The 25,359-nt window shown below is 39.4% G+C and overlaps 1 protein-coding gene across 13 annotated transcripts in view; it reads right to left on the reverse strand.

Moving 5' to 3' along the window:
* Frmpd4 (FERM and PDZ domain containing 4) overlaps positions 1 to 25,359 on the reverse strand; it is a 1,105,936-nt gene that overhangs the window by 113,183 nt on the left and 967,394 nt on the right. For all 13 annotated transcript variants that reach the window (NM_001369234.1, NM_001033330.4, NM_001359072.1 and 10 more), the window contains one exon: positions 20,071 to 20,173. In NM_001369234.1, coding sequence (NP_001356163.1) covers positions 20,071 to 20,173 — 103 coding nt within the window. The remainder of the gene's footprint in view (positions 1 to 20,070; positions 20,174 to 25,359) is intronic.

The following is a 25,359-nucleotide window of genomic DNA, read 5'->3' on the forward strand; positions in this document are numbered from 1 at the left end:
AATTAAGGAATAGCATCATGGCCCCTTTCTTCTGTGACTCACCAAATACAGAGAGGTATCTTGGGAAATTATCGAGGACAGATGATGCTCCTGAGGAATAGATCCTTCCTTATAAATCTCAGGTCAGCACTGGGGAAAGTGGAATGAACTGACTAGGCGCAGTAATGTGGATATAAAGAAAATGATGTCTTATTATGGGTTATGTATGAATAACAACACATTTTAAAACATCAGACTATATAGCTGTGAGTCTTGCTCACCAGTTCCATCCACTGTGCAACCTGGAAAATAAGCCTCTGGCTTTGAGTTCCTGAGACATTCTACTAACCATCTCTTGGAAAGAAGACTTATATACTGTTCTGTGGCATGTTCTAACCACAGCAAAAATGTACCTTCTCAACAGAGGTTTATGAATTGTGGTGGTAAGTCTTGATAGGTTTTGGAATCACCTAGGAGATTCATCTCTTGGAGTGTTTTTGAGGACATTTCCAGAAAAAACTTAACTGAGGATGAAAGACATACTCTGTATGTGGGTTGCACAAGCCTATGGGTTGGGGTTCCAGACTGAATAAGGAAAGAGCCAGGCAAGTGGCAGCATTCACCTCTCTACTGGTGTATTGTGACCAGGCATGTCTGGTTTCTAGCATCAGAGATTTTCTTACCACCATAATTTCATGGCCATGATGGACCATTTCCATCAATAGGCAAGCCAAAATAAACTCTTCATTAAGTTGCTTTTGTTGTGTACTTTGTCACAGCAATGAGAATAGTTATTGATGTATTTATTTATATTTTGTCTTTTCAGCTACTTAGAGAAAGGGCAGGCAATGAGTTGTAAATTTTAATAGTTCCAAGGCATGACAAAATAATAATTATCTTCTATCACTTTTTGCTTAATATAAGTAACATGTTATGACAGTCCATGGTGGCAAGTATATGTGATCATTGCAAACATGCCCTGATTTAAATTAGTTCTGGTTCTTCAAATCTAAACATTTATTTTATACACATGAGTTGCTCAAAAACTATCATAATAAAGTGAGATTTGATGAGGGTGTGGGAGATAGTCATTAACAAACTCTAAGGATATTAAAATAATCTAGCTGAAGCCATTTTTCATCCTGATGTTCATCATTATGGGTTGTTATAGCTTTTATGAACTATGAACTTAGGTTCGTTTTTCTCTTTTGTCCTCATCAGAATATTTTTCCACACTTTGCATTTCCTGGAACCACTGACTTCTTTCTCCTTAGGACCTGCAATTTGCAATTGTCAGAAAGCATGTATAATGCAAGTGTGAATTAGGGGAAATCACAATTTGTAATGTCAACATAGCATGGTGCTGTTTCTTTTGTGTTTTTAGTGAAAGTAGTTGCTGCTCTTACTCTAACAAGGCTTTATTATATCATACATCACCATGCATATTTTATGGGCAGGTTGTTTAGTAGAGTTCTTTGCTTTGTTATTTCACTAAGTAAAACTGTGATGCACCTCAGGCCAGCTGAAATTAGGCAGGAAGGTGACCTTCATAATATATTCTATAGACACAGTGCTCCTAGAACACGATGAGATTTGACTTTCCATTATAATCTTCAGGAAGAGTGACTGGTAAAAAGGAAGCCATGCTGAGAGCTGATTTTTAGATGGAGCCCTTCTAACTGTTCTCCCTCACCCCCACCCCTTAATAATCTTGCTGATCTCCCATTGACTGCAACCAGAAAGCACTCCCGAGCATTCCCTGTTCTTGGCAAATCTAGAATAAGAGGCAGGCTGTGTGTGCTCGCGTGTGTGTGATCAGTGACAAATAGAGTAAATCTATGTGTCTTATGGGATAAGACCAGGTTGTAGAAGACAATTCAAGCTCTGTTATTTGTTTGCCCTACCATGTAAGGGGGGTTTAGCATGCTTGGCCCTCTTTAGAATACCAGGGCCTAGAAGTTTATACTGGATGTCTTCCATTCCCAGTATATCTTTGCCTCCCTGCTTTGACTATCAGACAAGTGCTGCAACCTTATCAAGCCTCAAGTCCCCCTTTTTTTCTGCTGTAATCACAGGAAAAAATACTTGCTCATAGAGCAGATGTTAGAAATGTGTATGGTAAACTGATGAAATGCCTTCTCCAGGAGCAGATTGGATTTGAAACTATAAGTTACTTGCTCTGGGATCTTGTGCAGGTCTTGCATCATCCTGTGTTTCTGTTATCCTGTCTGTGGATTAGAATTAACCTGCGGTTTTCAACAATTGGTGCTGGCACAACTGGTTGTTATCGTGTAGAAGAATGCGAATCGATCCATACTTATCTCCTTGTACTAAGGTCAAATCTAAGTGGATCAAGGAACTTCACATAAAACCAGAGACACTGAAACTTATAGAGGAGAAAGTGGGGAAAAGCCTTGAAGATATGGGCACAGGGGAAAAATTCCTGAACAGAACAGCAATGGCTTGTGCTGTAAGATCGAGAATCGACAAATGGGACCTAATGAAACTCCAAAGTTTCTGCAAGGCAAAAGACACCGTCAATAAGACAAAAAGACCACCAACAGATTGGGAAAGGATCTTTACCTATCCTAAATCAGATAGGGGACTAATATCCAACATATATAAAGAACTCAAGAAGGTGGACTTCAGAAAATCAAATAACCCCATTAAAAAATGGGGCTCAGAACTGAACAAAGAATTCTCACCTGAGGAATACCGAATGGCAGAGAAGCACTTGAAAAAATGTTCAACATCCTTAATCATCAGGGAAATGCAAATCAAAACAACCCTGAGATTCCACCTCACACCAGTCAGAATGGCTAAGATCAAAAATTCAGGTGACAGCAGATGCTGGCGAGGATGTGGAGAAAGAGGAACACTCCTCCATTGTTGGTGGGAGTGCAGGCTTGTACAACCACTCTGGAAATCAGTCTGGCGGTTCCTCAGAAAACTGGACATAGTACTACCGGAGGATCCAGCAATACCTCTCCTGGGCATATATCCAGAAGATGCCCCAACAGGTAAGAAGGACACATGCTCCACTATGTTCATAGCAGCCTTATTTATAATAGCCAGAAGCTGGAAAGAACCCAGATGCCCCTCAACAGAGGAATGGATACAGAAAATGTGGTACATCTACACAATGGAGTACTACTCAGCTATTAAAAAGAATGAATTTATGAAATTCCTAGCCAAATGGATGGACCTGGAGGGCATCATCCTGAGTGAGGTAACACATTCACAAAGAAACTCACACAATATGTATTCACTGATAAGTGGATATTAGCCCCAAACCTAGGATACCCAAGATATAAGATATAATTTGCTAAACACATGAAACTCAAGGAGAATGAAGACTGAAGTGTGGACACTATGCCCCTCCTTAGATTTGGGAACAAAACACCCATGGAAGGAGTTACAGAGACAAAGTTTGGAGCTGAGATGAAAGGATGGACCATGTAGAGACTGCCATAGCCAGGGATCCACCCCATAATCAGCATCCAAACGCTGACACCATTGCATACACTAGCAAGATTTTATTGAAAGGACGCAGATGTAGCTGTCTCTTGTGAGACTATGCCGGGGCCCAGCAAACACAGAAGTGGATGCTCACAGTCAGCTAATGGATGGATCATAGGGCTCCCAATGGAGGAGCTAGAGAAAGTAGCCAAGGAGCTAAAGGGATCTGCAACCCTATAGGTGGAACAACATTATGAGCTAACCAGTACCCCGGAGCTCTTGACTCTAGCTGCATATATATCAAAAGATGGCCTAGTCGGCCATCACTGGAAAGAGAGGCCCATTGGACTTGCAAACTTTATATGCCCCAGTACAGGGGAATACCAGGGCCAAAAAGGGGGAGTGGGTGGGCAGGGGAGTGGGGGTGGGTGGATATGGGGGACTTTTGGTATAGCATTGGAAATGTAAATGAGTTAAATACCTAATAAAAAATGGAAAAAAAAAAAAGAATTAACCTGCGGACCCATGCACTATTATATACACTAAATGTGTTAATATATAAAAGAAGTATGTACCATATTAGAATTAGCTTGTCTCAATACAAAGGAAGTAAATGTTTACAAGGTTTATTATAAAATAAGGACATAGATTACATGTTAATTCTCAACCACTAATAATTTGCATACTATCAATGCAATGTCTTTTCTTTTCTGAAATATCACAAAAATGATTCTTAAAAGTTATGCAGAGCCAGGCGTGGTGGCTCACGCCTTTAATCCCAGCACTCAGGTGGCAGAGGCAGGCAGATTTCTGAGTTCGAGGCCAGCCTTGTCTACAGAGTTCCAGGACAGCCAGGGCTATACAGAGAAACCCTGTATCTAAAAACAAAAACAAAAACAAAAAGTTATGCAGAGACCATTGGACTGAGAACAGGATCCCCAATGAAGGAGCTAGAGAAAGGACCCAAGGAGCTGAAGGAGTTTGCAGCCCCACAGGAGGAACAACAATATAAATGAACCAGTATCTGTAGAACTCCCAGGGACTAAATCACCAACCAAAGAGTACACATGTTGGGACTCATGGCTACAGCTGCATATGTAGCAGAGGATGGCCTAGTCGGTCATCAATGGGAGGAGAGGTCCTTGGTCCTCTGAAGGCTCTATGCCCCAGTGTAGGGGAATGCTAGGGCCAGGAAGCAGTTGTAGGTGGGTTGGTGAGCAGGGGGAGTGGGGAGGGGATAGGGGATTTTCAGAGGGGAAATCAGGAAGGGGGACAACATTTGAAATGTAAATAAAGTAAATATCTTATAAAAAAAAGAAGTCTCACTAACATTAAAAGTGTTTGTATATGGAGAGCATGTTTGTATTATTGGAGAAACACATCCATGTGGTCATTGTTTAAAATACAATTTCTGGATGTGATGTCTGTAAATTATCAATGAAAGATTTAGATTCAAAATAAAATGTGCTTCTCTTGAAAAAAAAAAGTTACGCAGAGCTTTGACTTTAACAGTGGAGGTGACTTGGAGCATGGGTGGGGTAGGTAGGGATGTTTGTGTTTTAGGATTATGTGAGTTTTCCTTTCAAGCATTCTTATTTGAATTATTAGACTAAACTTCCTACTATTAAAACTAGTTGACATAAAAATAGCCAGTTTTATGTCAACTTGACATAAATAAGCTCTAGTTATACAAGAGGAGGAACCTCAATTGAGAATATGTCTCCATAAGATCTGGCTCTAAGGCATTTTTTCTTCTTTTATTTATTCTTCTCTCATACAATGCATCCTGACTGCAGTTTCCCCTCCATTCACTCCTTCCAGCTACCCTTCACTTCCCTTCTCCTCCAGATCCACCTTGGTTTTCTCTTCCCAGGAAAGAACAGACCTCCCAAGGACATGAAATGGAAATGAGACAAGATACAATAAGACCTGGAACAAGACCTTACATCAAGGCTGGGCAAAGCAATCCACTGAGAGGAAACATGGTCCCAGGAATAGCCACAAGCATCAGAGAAACCCTTCTTCCCATTGCCAAGAGTCAGAGAGATACAGCTCACTGGTAAGGTATTTTCTTAATTAGCAAATGATTGAGGAGGGCTCAGCCTACTGTGAATAGTTCCATCCTTGGCCTGTTGGTTCTAGATTCAATAAGAAAGCAGGCTGAGTACCCAAGGAGCTAAAGGGGTCTGCAACCCTATAGGAGGATCAACAATAGGAACTAACCAGTACTCCCCAGAGCTGTGCCTCTAGTTGCATATGTAGCAGAGGATGGCCTAGTCCACCATCAATGGAAGGAGAGGCCTTTGGTCTTGTGAAGATCATATGCCCCAGTACAGGGGAATGCCAGGGCCAGGAAGCAGAAGTGGGTGGGTTGGGGAGCAGGGTGGGGGGAGGGTATAGGGGACATTCAGGATAGCATTTGAAATGTAAATGAAGAAAATATCTAATCAAAAAGAAAAAGAAAAGAAAGCAGGCTGAGCAAGCCTTGAAGCTCAAGTCAGTAAGCACACTCTTCAATAGCCTCTGCATCAGCTCCTGTGTACAGGAGCTGTTGGAGTTCCTGTCCCTACTTCCTTGATGAATTAGGGAATTCTTTCCCCATCCTCAGGTTTCTTTTGGCTATGTTTTATCACAGCAACAGTAACCCTGGCTAATACAGATTGTGCACACATATTGCTCAACCAAAAAAGTGAGTAGAATAATGATTTTGTCTCTTGTTAACTAAAGTAATAGGAATTCATCTTCGACTTTTTATCATTTCACTAAGATCTATTTGATGCATAATATGTGTGCAAATATATGCACACACACACACACACACATATATATATATATATATATATATATATATATATATATATATATATATACATACACACACAAATATAAATTGTAAAATACCTTTTCAATCAACTTGGTTTGCACATCTATCACTTCACATAGTGATGCTCTATGTAGGGGTGAGAACAGTAACCCCCTATTCCATTAGCAGATATTAGCTGTTCAGTATAGTATTGACTATTATTGTTATGGCTCTTTTTCCCTTTGTGCTATTTGTAACAGAAAATCACAGACTGCTTAATTTAGAATGGACACAAATATATTGGCCGAAGCTTCTAGAGGATGAGTTCAAGATCAACGTGGCTAATTCTAGTGAAGGCCTTCTCAATGCACCACCCCATAATAGGAGAAGAAAAGCAAGAGAACTCATGATAGAAATGACCTCTTTTAAACTTTTGGCAATTTTACAAGGGCCCTTAAACCCTTGCAAGAGAGCTTTGCTACTATGATTTAAGTGCTATTTAAAGACCTAACTTATTGATACAATTTATTATACCAGGAATTTGGCTTTATCTATTAATTATGAAAGGGATCAAAAAGCACTTGAACATGTCTTTCTGCTCCTAGTCCTCCATTGTTTCCTTTAATACTGTTAATATTGCTGTATATCTAAGTGCTCTAATATTTGGTGCATATATATTTATTACAGTATCTTTTGATGAAGTATGTTTTCTTATAGATTAGAAGTAAAGGTTTATTTTTCCTCATGGAGGTATGTACAGTCATCGCTGATCTCTTCTGGTTTACATTAGAGTAGAATATAATTTTCTTATCTTTTTATTTACAGCTCAGCCTGTGACTGAAGAGCTACTGTGAGTCTCTTTGTAGATAGAATCTTAGTAGATCACATTTTCTTTAATTCACTCTGTTACCCTACCTTTTGATTGGAGAATTTAATCTATTTGCATGTAAACTCATTACTGGTTGGTAAGGAGTAATTACTGCTAATTTGCTCATTGTTTTCAGACTCCTTTACAGTTCCTCTATTCTTTTCTTCCTTTGTTTCTGAAGTTGCTTTTGATTTCTGGATGCTTTGTGATATCTGTCCTTTTACCCTCTTTTCTTCTTGTTCTTTAAACTAGCTGATTTGGAACAACCTGTTTTCAAGTTTGTTTGTTTGTTCTTCTGCATAGCTGTGTCTGCTGACGATTCTCTCTATTGAATTGTTTAGCTTTGTAGTTTGTTATTTCTGTTTCATTCCATTTTTTTTTTTTTTGGCTTTTTGGCTTTTTGAGGCAGGATCTAACGTATACCAGGCTGCAGGCTTGCCTCAAAATTGATATAAAACTCTGGCTTTCCAATCCTCTTGTAGCCACCTCTTAAATTCTTGAGTTACAGGTGTATGTCCCCATGCTCACTTGTTCCATGCTTTTTGATGAAATATTTATACATTAAACTTACAATTTTGTTCTTTCATCATTTTCCTGGTGTCATTTAGCTGTCTGTGATTACCTGCATCTCATTAAGATCCTGCAACAAGATAACTCTTTTGAATTTGTTTTCATGCAGTCTATAGAGTTCCATTTCCTGGGGATTGCTATAGAGAGCTTCATTAGTCTTCTTTGATGGTGAATGTTTGCCTGATTCTGTATGATTCTTGTAGCTTTGAGTTGGTGTCTGTGAATTTGAATGAGCAAACACTTCTTCCTATTTTTATAGACTGGCTTCAGTAAGTAAAACCTTCTCTTGTTGGTTCTGTAGTCTAGTAGGATTGCCACTGGGATGGCAGCCAAGTGACACTGATACTACAGCATTTGATTGCTTCAGGATCTGCAGTGTGATCCACAGCAGTCCTATTATCAGGGTCTTTGGACAGTGTGGGTCCTATTTAAACCCAGGGCTAAATTATTGTCCCCAAGATCTTTGTCAGTTAGACTGACATTTAGAAAAGTGTCTATTTTGACATCTGTAGCTGAGTTTCCAGATAAGGGACCTTGGATGTGGTATCACACCAGGATCATGGGATGGCTCTTACAAGATCACGGCACAGGTCTTCAAATGGGAAGAAATCACTCAAAACCATGATGAAAGTAGCTGGAACTGTGTCATGGAACTATTTTTTAGTCCATAGCTGAGACTTAGATCCTCAGGCCAGCTTTTGGAGGCATAGATGGACATGTGACTTAGAAGGCCACTGGGCAAGCAGGGATGCTCCTGGATCATAATTAGGAGTAGTGAGATGGTCTATGGGACACAGTTCATCAGGCCTGGCTCTCAAGACAGGCACTGGCCTGTCTTCTCACAAAGGTCTCTGTATAGGCATAACTGTTCCCAGATTAGTTATGAGAGGTTGAAGATAAGTCATGGATAACTATAGATTTCTGAGGTCAACAAGTCTGTTGTCCAAGGCATGTATAGATATAATTCCTTCTAAATCCCTTGAACAATGGTGCCAGGGGAGGTATCAAGGCCAAATAGACAAAAGTTTAGACAAATCCATAGGAAAATATGGGTGTTTCTAGATCAGTAGCTAGCCATAGTAAGTAAGCTAGCTAGCCAAATGGGTATGAATATGTCTATTTTTTTTAAATTCTTCCTCCTTAATCCTAGTTTTACAAACCCTATGTGCATTCCAAAGATTAAAAAAAAGTACTTTTGGCTGTGGATTGCCACTATTGAACAACAACAACAAAGCAAGCAAACAAACAATAGAAAATCCAAAAACAAAGAGAAGACTTCTTTAAAAACTATTAGCCAGCTTGCTAACACCTAGTTAGAAAACTGTCATTATTCATTTTTTCATCTCAATTACTTTTCTTATTAAGTTAACCCTCCTGCCTTTGGGATTTATTTGTAATCCCAGAGTAAAAGTTTAGAAACGGTGACTATCTCAAGGACCTCAGTTGCCTTCTGTAGTGAAATTCTCGTAGTTATAGACCAGCAAGAATAATCACCATATCAAAAGAAAGGAAGTAAATTAAGGAATTATCTGCCCTTTTACAGAGGTTGTTTAGAAGCAGGGATAAGTCCCCTATTTCATATTTTATCTCTTTATTATGAGACTGGTATTTTTCATCTTCCACAGCTGTGTTAGAAAGACTAGAACTGTGTGGTTTTGTGTCTGGCTTTTCATTGTTACCCTCTGGTACTCAAGTAGCAAGTACTCAAGTAAAGGGGAAAGCATTTTCTAAGTTTGATGTCTAGGCTTTAAAACTGGGACTGGCTTCCAAGGTCATGAAATATTATTCTATATATGAAAAAAAGTTTATGTAGATTTTTCAGGATGAAGGGAGAAGTCTATGGCTTTCTTCAGGCTCTACAACGAATCTCTAATCTAAAAAGACTAGTGCAATAGATCTGAAATGAGACAGTAGATTTTATACTACTGCCTTGAAGAACGAATTTTGAGCTTGTGCTTCAGGACAGCCTCATAGACAATACATTTGTTTATATCTGCAACTTGGCAAAAAAGTACTCATTAGAAGCAGTTGGCATATGCAGGAACAAAGGGAAGCTATTTTACAATCATTTATCCATACACAAAACTATCTTTCCATTCAGTGCTGATTGCTACTCTTTGCTGCCAGGACTTCCCTGCTCAATTTGACCTTCTATCATCTCTGAAAACATTTCTACCATTTTGCATAGTCATAAATACAATCTAATCAATTTGAAGTCTTCACCAGGAGAACAGGGATCATGCCTTCTGTATCTGTATATGCTCAGCACCTCACATGACATATGTAATTAGTGCTTAATAACTGTTGAAGTCCAATAAATCTAATGGCTTGGCCTTCCTTGGGAGAGTGAGGCATGAGTCATAACAGTTCTGTGAGCAATTATAGTACATACTGTTTTAGAACAAAATGTAGAGATGTTTTAAAATTGTTTTTAATTGTGAAAGGTCAAAGATAGTGACCCCAGTGTTCTATGAATTGAAAGAAGGATATGGTAATTTTTAAAAGGCATGGGTTTTTCAGAGATTTGTCTCTTCAATGACTATAAAGTATAAGTTAGCGTTAACAACTTAGAAAACTATAAAATGAATGGCACTCATCTAATTTCAGTGCAGCAATTTTAGCACTTCTTGAGATGACATGGGGGAAAAAAGTAATATGGTTACTATAGCAGTAAATTGGTCTCCAAGAAACTCTCATTTTCTTACAAAAAAATAATGTCTAAAACAGAGTAGCCAAATGATAATGAAATAATTCAAAAAGAAATGAATCTATCTGAAAACAAAACAAAACAAAACAACACATTCATAATCAAAAACTGCAGTGTGGAGATCGGGGGACAAAACAAGACTGAACCACTGACAGGCAAATAGATGCCAATATTTAAGGAGAGAATTTTATAGTGTTATTAAAATGATGAGTGTTTTTCCAAATTTCCTTACTGGCTAAGAAAATGGGATATTTTATTAAACAGAAGGGGAATTTATCTTGTGTAAGATACAGACATTAAACCACATACTGGCTGAGGAGCCCAGTAAAAAGGAGATTATTTTTTAAGAGCTCAACTTTTAGGTCAGTACACATTACAGCAGACGAATGACTAAACTTACGGGAAGGCACATGAAAGTTTTGTAATGCATGAAGACTTTCATTATTGGGAAATACACTATCTCAAATCTTAGGTTTAATGAGTTGGAAGGTAGAGGCTAGCACTATGTCATTGTACTTGAATTTATTTTTCTAAAATAAAGTATTCCATTACTTTTATAAAAATAAATGTATTGTCTTTCAATTAAGAGGCATCGTGTATTAAGATCACATGTTTACTGTTTCTTTTTAATTAGGTATTTATTTCATTTACATTTCCAATGCCATCCCAAAGTCCCCCACCTGCTCCCCTACCCACTCCCCCACCCACCCACTCCCACTTCTTGGCCCTGGCGTTCCTCTGTACTGAGGCATATAAAGTTTGCAAAACCAATGGGCATCTCTTTCCACTGATGGCTGACTAGGCCATCTTCTGATACATATGCAGCTAGAGATATGAGCTCTAGGGGTACTTGTTAGTTCATATTTTTGTTCCACCTATAGGGTTGCAGACCCCTTCATTAAATGGATTTTTTTTTACAAACACCTTTTAAAAATTACAGATTTACTTGGGCCCCTCCAAGTTTTTCTTCAGCTTATAATTCTGCAAATATTTGAATAGCAACTATTGAATAGATGCCTCAGAAAACAATATTTTATTCATTTATGAAATATGTGTACACCATGTTTGTGCTTCATGTAATAAATGGACCCAGGTAATGGTAATGCAGGGATCAATGAAACAGACCCCAGCCCATTAGTGTACTTGCAATCTTGAGTATGATGAGCAATTACTTCAATTAAGGTTGTTTATTAAGACAGACAAGCCTCCACACTGAACACATAAAGAAAGGCCATTTAAAAGGAATTTTTCTGATAATTTTCATTGTGAGCCTAGTCTTTAATGGCTGAGCCGTACTACAGAGCAATTGTGATAAAAAAAAAAAAACTGCATGGCACTGGTACAGAGACAGATAGGTAGACCAATGGGATAGAATTGAAGACCCAGAAATGAAACCCACACACCTATGGTCACCTGATCTTTGACAAGAGAGCTAAAACCCTCCAGTGGAAAAAAGACAGCATTTTCAACAAATGGTGCTGGCACAACAGGCGGTTATCACATAGAAGATTTTGATCCATTCTTATCTCCTTGTACAAAGCACAAGTCTAAGTAGATCAAAAACCTCCATGTAAAATCAGAGACACTGAAATTTATAGAGGAGAAAGTGGGGAAAACCCTCGAAGGTATGGGCACAGGGGAAAAATTCCTAAACAGAACAGAAATGGCTTGTGCTGTAAGATTATGAATCAACAAATGGGACCTCATAAAATTTCAAAGCTTCTATAGGGCAATAGATACTGTCAATAAGACAAAAAGGCCACCAACAGATTGGGAAAGTATTTTTACCAATCCTAAATCTGATAGGGGACTAATATCCAATATATAAAAGAGCTCAAGAAGCTGAACTCCAGAAATTCAAATAACCCCATTAAAAAATGGTGTATAGAGCTAAACAAAGAATTTTCAACCCAGGAATACCGGAGGGTCGAGAAGCACTTGGAAAAATGTTCAACATCCTTAATCATCAGGGAAATGAAAATCAAAACAACCCTGAGATTCCACCTCACACCAGTCAGAATGGCTAGGATTAAAAATTCAGTTGACAGCAGATGCTGGCAAGGGTGTGGAGAAAGATGAACACTCCTCCATTGTTGGTGAGGCCCCTTCTTTGAATTGGGAACAAAACACCCATGGAAGGAGTTACAGAGACAAAGTTTGGAGCTGAGATGAAAGTTTGGACCATCTAGAAACTGCCATATCCAGGGATCCATCCTATAATCAGCTTCCAAATGCTGACACCATTCCATGCACTAGCAAGATTTTGCTGAAAGGACCCAGATATAGCTGTCTCTTGTGAGACTATGCTGGGCCCTAGCAAACACAGAAGTGGATGCTCACAGGGTCCCCAATGTAAAAGTAACCAAGGAGCTAAAGGGATCTAGCTGCATATGTAGCAGAAGATGGCCTAGTCAGCCATCACTGGGAAGAGAGGCCCCTTGGAATTGCAAACTTTATATGCCCCAGTACAGGGGAATGCCAAGGCCAGAAAGCGGGAGTGGGTGGGTAGGGGAGCAGGGCACAAGGAGGGTACAGGGGACTTTTGGGATAGCATTTGAAATGTATATAAAGAAGATATCTAATAAAATCTAAATAAAATATCAAGCCTATCACACATGGGCCAAGCACTGTACAAGGAATAAGGTTTTTAATTTTTTTTTCCTCATGGTACTTGTAATTCCTGTCAACCTCCCTTCCACAAAAGAAGTATTTCTCTGTTATATATCCATAGCATATTTGCAAAAGATACAAGGACTACATCATAAAATGAACATCAAGTGAATGAGAGCCCTTGGAAGTTTCTAAGAGGAAGATAAAATAGACTCTGATAATTACTATCTATCTGCACAACATCTTTTCTTCTACTTTCTCAGTTTTTATAAGAAACTGGTAAAGAATGGAAAAGATGACTGTTGTTCTATTGGTGTTTTCTTCTCAAGTCACTATCTTGATAAGTAGGGAGTTTTGTGGTTGTTTTATTCAGATGATCTGGCTAAGAAAATGAGAAACACATGAAAGAGAGTGGGGGATGGAGAGAGGGAGAGAGAGAGAGAGAGAGAGAGAGAGAGAGAGAGAGAGAGAGAGAGAGAGAGAGAGAATGTAGGTGTGGGCAATACAGAGGAGGCACAGGAATGACTAATAGGCAGAAGAGCACCACAGCTTCCTGAGATCATCCTACAAGAAGTGGTAAATTAAAAAAAGACTTAAAATGTTCTTATTTTCCCCATGCTCTTCATTTCAGAGTGGGGCAGAAATTTCTGTGAAGAAAAAAGGCTTTATGTCTCTGCACTCTGTCATTCTGCTTGTTGGATTCCTATTGCTATATCAAAATATCTAAGAAAGGAAACATAGAGGGCAAATATGTATTTTGCCTCAGTTTTCAAGGTCTTAACTCACATGTGGACAGCTGTTGATTTGAGTTTGTGGCAGTCATATGTGAGAAAAGCACATAGTGCCATGGGGTCTATTTACCTTAGAGTGGCTGAGAAGCAGATAGAGGGCAGGATACTAATATTCTATTCAAGGGAATGCCTATAAACATTTTCCTATTGACTTCAAGTTGAAGAAATGTCTAGGGCAGAGGTTCTCAAACTGTGAGTTGCAATCCCTTGCTGGTTGAACATTTTCACAGGGGTCGCATATTAGCTACCCTGTGTATCAGATATTTACAGTACAATTCTTTTTTTTAAAAATTTTTTATTAGGTATTTAGCTCATTTACATTTCCAATGCTATACCAAAAGTCCCCCATACCCACCCACCCCCACTCCCCTACCCACCCACTCCCCCTTTTTGGCCCTGGCGTTCCCCTGTACTGGGGCATATAAAGTTTGCTTGTCCAATGGGCCTCTCTTTCCAGTGATGGCCGACTAGGCCATCTTTTGATACATATGCAGCTAGAGTCAAGAGCTCCGGGGTACTGGTTAGTTCATAATGTTGATCCACCTATAGGGTTGCAGATCCCTTTAGCTCCTTGGGTACTTTCTCTAGCTCCTCCATTGGGAGCCCTGTGATCCATCCATTAGCTGACTGTGAGCATCCACTTCTGTGTTTGCTAGGCCCCGGCATAGTCTCACAAGAGACAGCTACATCTGGGTCCTTTCGATAAAATCTTGCTAGTGTATGCAATGGTGTCAGTGTTTGGATGCTGATTATGAGGTGGATCCCTGGATATGGCAGCCTCTACATGGTCCATCCTTTCATCTCAGCTCCAAACTTTGTCTCTGTAACTCCTTCCAAGGGTGTTTTGTTCCCACTTCTAATTCTTAACAGTAGCAAAACTACAGTTATAAAGTAGAAACAAAAGTAATTTTAAAGTTGGTGAGGGGTCTCCACAGCATGATGAACTGTATTAAAGGTGGAAGCATTAGGAAGATTGAGGATAACTGGTCTAGAGTATTAGTGAAGCATAATAAGTGGATTGATCCCATGAACTAGAGTCCTGGAATGAAGAAAATGAAGAAAGAAGGTGCTAACTAACCTCCCACAGTCATCCCTCGGTCCTGTTTCCTGATTCACAAGTCATTCTCACCACCACAGACTTCTCATCATATCATCTGTGATGATTTGTATATGCTTGGCCCAGGGAGTGGCACTATTATCAGGTGTAGCCTTGTGGTAGTAGGTGTGTCACTGTGGGTGTGGACTTAAGACCCCCATCTTATCTGCCTGCCTGGAAGTCAGTCTTCTACTAGCAGCCTTCAGATGAAGATGTAGAACTCTCAGCTTTGCCTGCACCATCCCTGCCTGAATGCTGCCGTGTTCCTGCCTTGATGATAATTCTGAACCTGTAAGCCAGCCCAATTAAATGTTGTCCTTGATAAGATTTGCCTCAGTCTTTTCACAGCAGTAAAACCCTAACTAAGATATCATCTTAATCCATAAGCCAAAAGTAAAACTCTTTTTCTTTTAGCTGCCTCTTATCTATTTGGTTACAGTGTTAAGAGGAGTAACTAAAAGATGACCCACAGCCTAAAGGTACTGCTAACAGTGCCATGGAAAAGTGAACATATCTGGGTGGGGATAGGCATATCAATCTTACCAGAACATAGATGATATTTTAAAAAGGAAATGGAGGATGGAGTTCAGTAGACACAAATCCAACCCCTTATTCTTCAAGTCATCAAGCTGAATTTGCTTTGTTGTTTTGTTTTGTTTTTTCTTTTTTTGAAAGAAGAGGAGATGGAGTTTGAATGATATATGTTGGAGCATCAAACTGGTCATTTCCCAAGTGAGAGTGTTTATGGGTTATACCCAAGATAATGTCAATGGACAAAAAAAGATGTCTTAATAGCACACAATAGATGGCAATGATAGAAGAAAAATAAATTAGACTCAGTGAATTTAAATTGCTTAGTAGAATAACTTGTTTGTTGGCTGGGGAAAATGAGTAACATATAAACCTGGGATTTTTTTTTTTTTAAGATTTCTGACTTAGGATGATTTTCTACTGGCAAAACCATGGTACAGTCGGAATCCATGGAATGGTATGGTAATAGGTTAGTATATGCGGGTTTTCAGACTTTTGATAAACAGGACTACCTTAATTACCACACAGTTTCCAGTCTTTGTCAATAAATTGTTTTCACTTGAGGTGAGGAAGCTGGAAACAAGGATGTGGATTTGCTGGCTTCTGGATTGGTAAAAAGTGTGTGTTCTGATCGATTAGACATTGGTTATCTAGACCAAGCACCGGGAGTAAATAATCTGTAGTCTAAGGACGAGAATCAAGAATGATTTGTTCAAACATATGTCTCACTCTTCTATCATTTAGAAATGCTGAGTGGGTAAGAAACAGTTTCTTCCCTGTCCTTTGTCATGTGAGTATGATTGTGTATAAAGTATGTATATGTTTGTGTAGACATGCCCGTGAAGACCCAAAGTTAACATCCCAGGTCTTCCTTACTCACTCTCTATGTTACTCTTTGAGTAGAGTCCCCCAATTGAACCCAGAGCTCATCCCCCATGTGGCTAGTCTAGTTAACTACTTTGCTATCGGGATTCCCTATAACCTTTTTCCAAGGGTTGCAATTATAGGTGGGCTACCATGCTTACCTATCATTTACTTAGGTTCTATGGATCCAAACCCTGATCATCAGGTTTGCTGTTCACACAGGAAGAGCTTTAAAACTGCAGAGCCATTTCCCCAGAATCTTCTTCCTGCTTAAGGGCCATCCCTTTATTTTGGATTTTCTGGACACAAAAGATTATAAGCCTCAATGATCACAAGTTTGGTACATGACCAACACATCTTCCAAAACAATTTTCTCAGAATCATGGAATCATAGAAGGCATGCATGATGACTTCCAGTTCAGTACATTGAAATCACCATCGCCTTAGAAAGCAAGTGGGAGTCTCATAGAAATGACAACTAAGTTATTAGAGAAAGTCTTTGGATATTATTTAGGGATGCTGTCTAAATTTGGCTTGACCAAAAAAAAAAAAAAAATACAATCAGGTCGCCCTGTAAGGATCTAACAGAAAGTAGCTTAGGCTTTGTGTGCTTCATGTGACATGTCTGATCATGTTGGCTAGGGAGAAAGCATCCTTAGATAATATGTAAATGAATGAGTGTGTCCATTTTTACAGTAAAACTATATTTTCAGACTTAGAAATTTGAATGTCATATGATTTTCATCTGCCATGAAATATTCTTCACTTTTCTTTATTCTAATCTCTCAATTTTTTTCTTTCTTTTTCTTTCCTTAAGAGACAAAACCTTTGCTATCTCACAGGTTTTGTGAAGTTATGTGGCAGCCTCAATTTGGATGTGAGGCTGTTGTCTGCCATCTTGTTTTTTTTTTAATTGGTTCATTTATTCTTTTACATATAAAGTTGGAGAGGGTTTAGATTGATGTAATTTCCCCTTGACAATGAATTAAGCAACTAGAAAAACAAGCAACTTTCTTGGGGGGGGGGACCTTTCTACATGCCCGAGGTAAGATTGGTAAGAAGTGATCTCACTTTTAGATAGCTTTTTCTCCAACTCTGTCCTGCAGCTAGAAATCCAGTCACAGCAAACCCAAACACAGATATATTATTTCTTTTACTCTTCTGGAAGCACAGGAATCAATAGGACTAATCACACAGGTATGTACCCAGAGGAAAACAAAACGGGACTTCTGCCATTAAACATAAAGATAGCAGTCTAGGACACAAGCTGGTATAAAGCTCAGCTGGATGAGGGATGTCCCTGCTGACACCCACGTGCATCCCAAGATATAAGTAATCTGAAATGGCCTCAACCCAGAGCTTCTAAAAATAGCCTTTATGGTCCACAGAAAGACTTGAACTGTCATTCCCAGGCCAGGTCTTATTCCTGATGCAGGGTGAATGTGACACCAGTTTCAGTGCCTGTCCTCATAGAAGAATGTTCTTTAGAGATCTGGATAACCAATGAGTACAATTATGATGTCTCCATCTAGATCGAAAGATATCATTATATTTTGCCCAGACTAAGAAAGAATGCCTTATTCCTTTGGTGCTATTGTAAAAATATTGTAGGTTCGGGAATTTATAAATAGCAAGAGTTTATTGTTAACAGGTCTGTGGGCCCTAAAGCCTAATAGGAAAGCATCAGCAGTTTCACAATCTGTAAAGATTCCAGCCTCAAAGGCAGGATCTTTTGGTATCATAGTATGGCAGAAGTAGTATAGACAACCTTTTATAATGACATATGTGAAGGAAAGTTACCAAAAAGAATCCCTAACTGGACATTCTGCAAGGATGATCAGCTAATTCGAACTTTAAAGGCTGTGGAGAGGTTAGGATTTTGCAGGTCTATAGCCAAATAACAATTTATCTTCATCTATCTCTAACCTCAGAAATAGCTATTTCTTATCTACTTCTGTGTCAAATCTAACATTTTCTGATGAGCAGATTAAAAACCCTTGGAATGTATTCACTTAGTAGAGCACTAGCACCCATCAACCAAAATCAATGATGTCATCAGACAGTATCTGAGGCCATCAACAGAAGATTTCTTGCTTTGCTATAACCTGCCTCTCTGATTTTCCCATCAATGTATTTGTCTTGATTTATGACTTTCTTAGTTCTGTTACTACAAAGACCATGAAAATGCTTCCATGTTGAAACATTGAATTTGAGGTGATATACATCTGTGTTCTTGGGACATGTTCACTCCTATTTGGCTCCAGAATAAACTACCTATTATCCCTTTTGAGGTGAGAGTTGTGGTTTTGCTTTTATACGTATAATGGTATTAATCCCATTCCTGAAGGTTCCTCCCCCATGACATTTTCAGTTCCCCAAAGGCCTCACTTCCTAAAGCTATCACAATAGATATTAGGCTGTAAAATATGAATTTGGATCAGAGGAGGATACAAACATCCATCCAATGGCAAAGACCAACTGTTCGGCGACCTACAGAATTTTCTTAGTACACGGAGTTTTTTCCTATTTCTTTGCTCATAGCAAGACTGGGATAGTTGCTCACTCTAAAAATGACTACCCCTCCTTTTATATTCATGTGCTTTCTTACCCATCCCCAAATTCTTCAAAGGTCACGTAACCATCCATGGTGTGTTTGTGAAGAGGAAACCAAGTTTGCAAAAGAAGATTTCTTCTAAAGATCTCCAAAATACTTAACCCTTTTCCCCAAATGCAGATGTGCTTTTTTGCTTTGAGTGAGCATACATCATAGGAGATCTCTTCCTCAGTTTAAAGTGTTGGTTTATAATAGACAAATGTCATACCATCACACCTCTTTATCCTCTGACAGCACTTTATGAATGGATTTGTTTGTGTAATAGGTCTTGCTTCACCTGAATAAATTCTAGAGATTTACTCAGTTCTAGAGAAAGTGCAACTCAGTGGGATTTAAAGCAGACATTTGATCAGCATTTGAAAAGTCATATAAAATGTGCTCTTTGATGCCCAACTAAAAATATCACTTAACAATCTGTGTCTGCAATAAAATTAAACTAATAAACAAATCATATCTTGGTTTTGACCTAATTATACTTTTGTTTCAGTTGATGATCTCAAAGTGAATCACTCAGGCAAGTATAAAAAAAAAATCAGTGAATTTTTATGTTTTGTATCCAAGGAATTATGTAAATAAAATTACTCATCACTTTATGCTATATTTAGCTCTCATATTTTAGTCTCCCTGATTACAGAAAAATCAATGTGTCAGTAATTCAAGAAGGAAAGGAAATGCAACCTTTGGCTATAATAATGGAGATATAGATCATTAAAAGTTTGAATCTGTTTGTTTGTTTGTTTGTTTGTTTTCTTTTCTTTTCTTTTTTTTTTTTTTTTTTTTTTTGGTTTGGTTTGGTTTGGTTTGGTTTGGTTTGGTTTGGTTTGGTTTGGTTTGGTTTTTCAAGATCGGGCTTCTATGTGTAGTCCTGGCTGTCCTGGGACTCAGGATGTAGACCAGGCTGGGCTCGAACTCAGAAATTCGCCTGCCTCTGCCTCTGCCTCCCAAGTGCTGGGATTAAAGGCGTGCACCATCATGCCTGGTTTGTTTGTTGTTGTTGTTGTTGTTGTTTTATTAGTGCTCATTATCACTGACATTTTTATAACAGGAATATGTAGGCTCGTGATTCCACACTGTATTGGCTCACAGAAAACTGTTGCTCTTCCAGATAAGGCCTAAGAAACATGCATAAGCTCTGTGAGAAAGTATAAGAGGTACAGGTGAGTGCATATGTCACCTACCTGACCAGGTCGATGACTCTCTCTCTTGGTGCAGCGCTGACTGCTTCATCATTAATCATTACAATCTGATCTCCTGGGATCAGCTTGCCTTCTGAGGGGCCACCTGGAGACAGATGACAACAAAACACACAAGTGAGAATTCCTTTGGCTACCCACCTAAAATTCCTTCCTCTCATTATGAGCAAATTATGCTTTCAGCAAAAACATCAGGGCATTCTTTGGGACTATCTGAGGACCAGGTTGCACTCTGACTTGTCAGGATTCCTGGGAGTGGAACTCAGGCATCTGTGGATTTCTAAAGCTTCACCAGCAAGACTGATACAAGGCTCTCAGTTCTTCTCACATAGTTTTCCTTCATTTTATGAGTGTGGGTGTTTTGTTTGCATGTGTGTTTGTGCACCACATGTGTGCAGTACCTGCAGAGGCCAAAAGAGGGAGTTAGATCCTCTAGAACTATAGTTATCGACAGACATGAACTGCCATCTGGGTACTGGGAATTAAACTCAGGACTTCTGCAACAGCAACAAGTACTTTTTACCTTCTAAGTCATCGTTCCAGCCACCCTTTGTGTGATTCCTGAGGCAGCAATAGAAGAATCTCAAGATATAGCTTCACCTGTATTCTTCAACAACTACTAGGGCATGACTAGATTTGAACAAAAGTGTATGGATTTGTTCCTTTCAAGTACACTCAACCATAGGATGTTAGTAAGGGCATCTTATAAAATTTGGCTGTGTATTAAGTACTGTTGGGACAGGTTAAATGAAGTGGAGACAAATTCTGTAGTTTTGATATTAACTGGAATTGAAAACAGTTTCATCACAAACATTTAAATGATTGCTTAAGAGGTTAAATGAGGAGGCCCTGGGGCTGGAGAGATGGCTCAGAGGTTCAGAACAATGGCTGCTCTTTAGGGGACCCTGGTTTAAGTCTTAGCAGCCATGAGGAGGCTCACACAGAGCTGTCTGTAATTCCAGTCCTGGGGAATCCAGTGATTTCTCCTGACTTCCTCCAAGAGCACCAGACGCCCAAGCAGTACATAGACAGACATGCAGGAGAACACGCATACATATAAAATAATAAATAAAATACAATAAATAAAGTCAGTGAAGAAAGGAGACCTACTTGTGACCTAAGATTTTAACAATAAATTTGTTCCCATGTCAGTAGCAGAGGGGTGTGATTGGTCAAATATCTAACTTCAAGTGCACATGGATGTGTGTCTATGCTCATAGGCCCTGATATATCATGGTTAGTGGCATTGTCTGCTGTTGACATTTGGGTAAATTGTTTATGAACAGCACAGCAGCCAGGCCTAGATGTGATGGCCTGACAGTTCAGATGTCATGGGGTGTTTCATTTTTTCAGCTGGATTCCTAAGGAGAGAATAAGAAACTAATGTTTTTTGGGGCAGTAATGCTGCCCACGGCTATAAGCATAATGTTTCACTTGGTAACCTCACTGAAGATTACAACGATTCCTCGAACAAAATGAGAGAACTGAGCTCAGCAGCAACAGAATAGGCATGAAGGTACAATTATATCAGGATGCATTGCAAGTTCAGAGGGGCTGATTTCTCTTTTGAATTCCCTCTTGCAAAACAAGACTTAAAGCTACATCTGTGTGAAATACACAACTGTCTTTGAAATTTAAAAGCCTAAGCAATTACTCAGATTATTCAACTATTTGAATTATTCCCCCATGTACAGCTGGATGCAGTTACCTCCCAAATACTGACATGGTGCTATGTGGTACTATATAATTTTCACCTTATTTCCAGAGAGGCAGCACTAGGCAATAGGTGTAGTTAGAATACTATCTTCCTAATAAGTTTGCTACTCCTTTGTTTAAAATTGGAATGAATATTTCATGACCAGAACAAGAAATTCAAACTCCTTTGGTTATTCTCCAGACACTCTGACACTTGGCATATGTGCCACTCGAACTGTACCATCAATTTGTATTTCTGGGGAGTGAGGAAATAGGGAACTTTAAAAAGCACTTATATAAGTGATAGAAAACATTCATTTTGTATCTCTAGGCACTGAGAATTAGTGTTTGCACACAAGGAATTCAGAAAGAGCACTTGAGAAACATATTCCAACCATCTGATTATGTGCAACCAGCCATACCTATTCAGTCAAGCAAATGGTTATAAATCAAATGCTGGTTAAACACGGAAACATTTTTTTTTTTGACATGCTGTTTGAAGGGGGGATTTCAACTGTTTTGGTGAGAACACCACATTCAAACAATAGGACATATTCTTAGGTTTCACCTGTGAGTTTTATCTGTTTTTGATGAGACCAGGTCTTGTTCCATAGCTTAAACTGTCTGGAACTCACTATGTAGCTCAGGCTGGGCTTGAATTTACAGTTATCCTCCTGAATTAGCCCCCTGAGTTCTGGGAGCACTGTCATGAGTCACTATATTGTTGACTTATTCCTTTAGATCAATGGGAATATTCTTGGTTAACCAAAGCAACTTAAATCAAGAACTCTGGAAGAGGCAACTCACAAATCCTTCCCAAATATGAAATAATGGCCTCCTTCAGAGAATTGTTACACCACCATTGCTATGATAACAGGGTTGTGCCCTATGAAAAAAATCTGGCCATGTTGCTAAAATCACCTGGGACTTGAATGGAGTCACTTTTATGATAGACAGTTTATCTGACCAACACTTTGACTCAAAAATAACCGGAAGAAGGACTTTCTGCTCTTCACTTTTACTACTCTCCTCAAAATGATGGACAGTGGTGTTATAATCTCTCTAAGAAAAGACGAGTTCAGGATGTGGAAAAAAAAAGAGAGAGTAGAGATTTTCCAGTGCTTCCAGTGTCTGCTTCGGCACGTACAGAATTCTGTCTGTGCTATATGTCTTCCTCATCTCTGGGAAAGCTGGTTTCTAGAAATATGAGTTCAAGAGGTCGCTTTCATTTCTATACTATCACAATATGTGTGTGTGTGTGTGTGTGTGTGTGTGTGTGTGTGTGTGTGTGTGTGTACTTGGATCTATATTATAAAACCTAAAAAGAAGCACTCATATTTGGAAAATACAATCCTCAGTAGTTTCAAACTCAGCATTCACAGAGTCAGAAAATATGAATCACATCTAATGAAGCATAAAGCCCCGAGGACAAAGTTAGGAGCTTTGTGTTGGCACAGCTTGGAATGAAACACTCTTATCAGCCCCGGTAAAAAGTGCTCAGCTGTATTTGTGGTCCTTGATTCATCCAGGTTATGTCAAAAGAACAGAAAATTAAAAATTTAATCAACTTTAAAAATTCTATATCACTTCACTAGTTAACTTTTGTTTCCCATCATTGCCTGACTAAAAGGCCAGACACTTGAGAATTTATTAATAATAATCCAGAAGTTATGGAAGTATCTCTATGTACATCCCAATAACTTGCTAAATTAGATGCTATGAGAATCCTCATAACATGGATAACACAGAAAATTACAACCAACTGAAAAGCAGGGGCAGGACATGGGTATTACAAAGCCTAATAAGAGCCAGAGACAGTACTCAAATTTGAGTAATATTACAGGAGAACCTGTGCTCTTTGCAAATGACACTTCTACATCTTGTGTGAATGTGCATGGCGCATGTATTGTAGGTTTTTGTGCATATGTATGTTTGTATAAATGTGGAAGCCAGAGCTTGATGTCTAGTGCTTTCTTCACCATTGTCCACCTGACTCTGAGACATAGTCCCTCACTGAAGCTGTATATCTACTAGCTAGCAACGAGTCCTTGGCACCTACTCTCTAGTCCTACCCCACTGCTCATTACAGATGTGTGCTACCATGCTTTGCTTTACATGCAAACTTTGACATGCCTACTGGGGATATGAGCTCCATTCCTCTTGCCTGTATGGCATATACTTTACTCATTGAACCATTTCCCTAGCCCCTAGAATCCATCTTATTATGTGTAGGACCTTACTATTGAGTTCTGTTACTGATTTGCAAAAGCTTCAGAGTAATGACAAAGGAGATAAGCATCATTTTTCCATTAAAATAAAGGCATAAATGTACACAATAAATAACCAAAGCAATTTTTTTCTGGAAGAGTAGAGTGAGTCTATTGTGTTGATAGTGGAATAGCTTGAGATGCAGTGTACTATCATATTATAGCATTTAAGAGATGTGACATCACCTCCATTGAGACGTGGGAGCCTCTCGCATCCCAGGTCTCTAGGCCTTTCTAGAGGTTTGCCCAAGTCCCACCCCCAGCAGCTGCATATTTCCATTTATTCTCCTTACCTTCTGGGCTTTCCTCCTGTCTTCCCCCATATCTGATTTTGTCCCCACATTTCTCCTCCCTCTCCCCTCTGCCACCCAGGTCCCTTCCTCCTTCTGCCTCCTATGAGTTTTTTGTAACAACTTTTAATTTGGATTGAAGCATCCTCACTTGGGACTTCCTTCTTGTTTAACTTCTTGGGGTCTGTGAGTTGTATCATGGGTAGTCTGTAATTTTTAGCTAATATCCACTTATCAGTGAGTACACATCATGCCCGTCCTTTTGGGCCTGGGTTATCTCACTCTGGATATTTTCTATTTCCATTCATTTGCCTGCAAAATTCATGATCTTAGCCAACATGCCCAACCGGGGTGAGATGGAACCTGAAGAGACCACCTTCACTAGTTACACAGGGGGTCTCCAGTGGAAAGATGAGGACACGAACCCACCTTCAAAACTTTTGACCCAAAGTTGTTCCTGTCTAAGAGAAATGCAGGGACAAAAATGGAGCAGAGACTAAAGGGATGACTGGCTAACCAGTGAGCAGCCCAACTTGGGATTCATCCTATGGGTGGGAACCAAACCCTGACACTATTACTGATGCTATGGTGTGCTTGCAGACAGGAACCTAGCATGGCTGTCCTCTGAGAGGCTCTACCAGAAGCTGACTGAGATAGATGCAGATACTTATACCCAAACATTGGCCTGAGGTCGGGGACCCCTATGGAAGAGTTAGGGGAAGGATGGAAGGAGCTGAAGAGACTTGCAACTCCGTAGGAAGCCTAACAGTATCAATTATCCTGTACTCCTAGGAGCTTCCAGAGACTAAGTCACCAACCAAAGAGCATATTTGGGCTAGTCAAAGTCCCCTGGCACATATGTAGCAGAGGAATGCTCTGTCTGGCCTCAATGGAAGAGGATATGCCTAATCCTGTAGGGACTTGATTCCCCATGGAAGGGGGATGCTGAGGGGCACTTTCTCAGAAGGAAAGGGGAGGGAGGGTGGGATGAAGAACTCTGGGAGGGAAGGCAAAAAATAAAG

This window comes from Mus musculus, chromosome X (assembly GCF_000001635.26).
Source record: "Mus musculus strain C57BL/6J chromosome X, GRCm38.p6 C57BL/6J".
Taxonomy (NCBI): domain Eukaryota; kingdom Metazoa; phylum Chordata; class Mammalia; order Rodentia; family Muridae; genus Mus; species Mus musculus.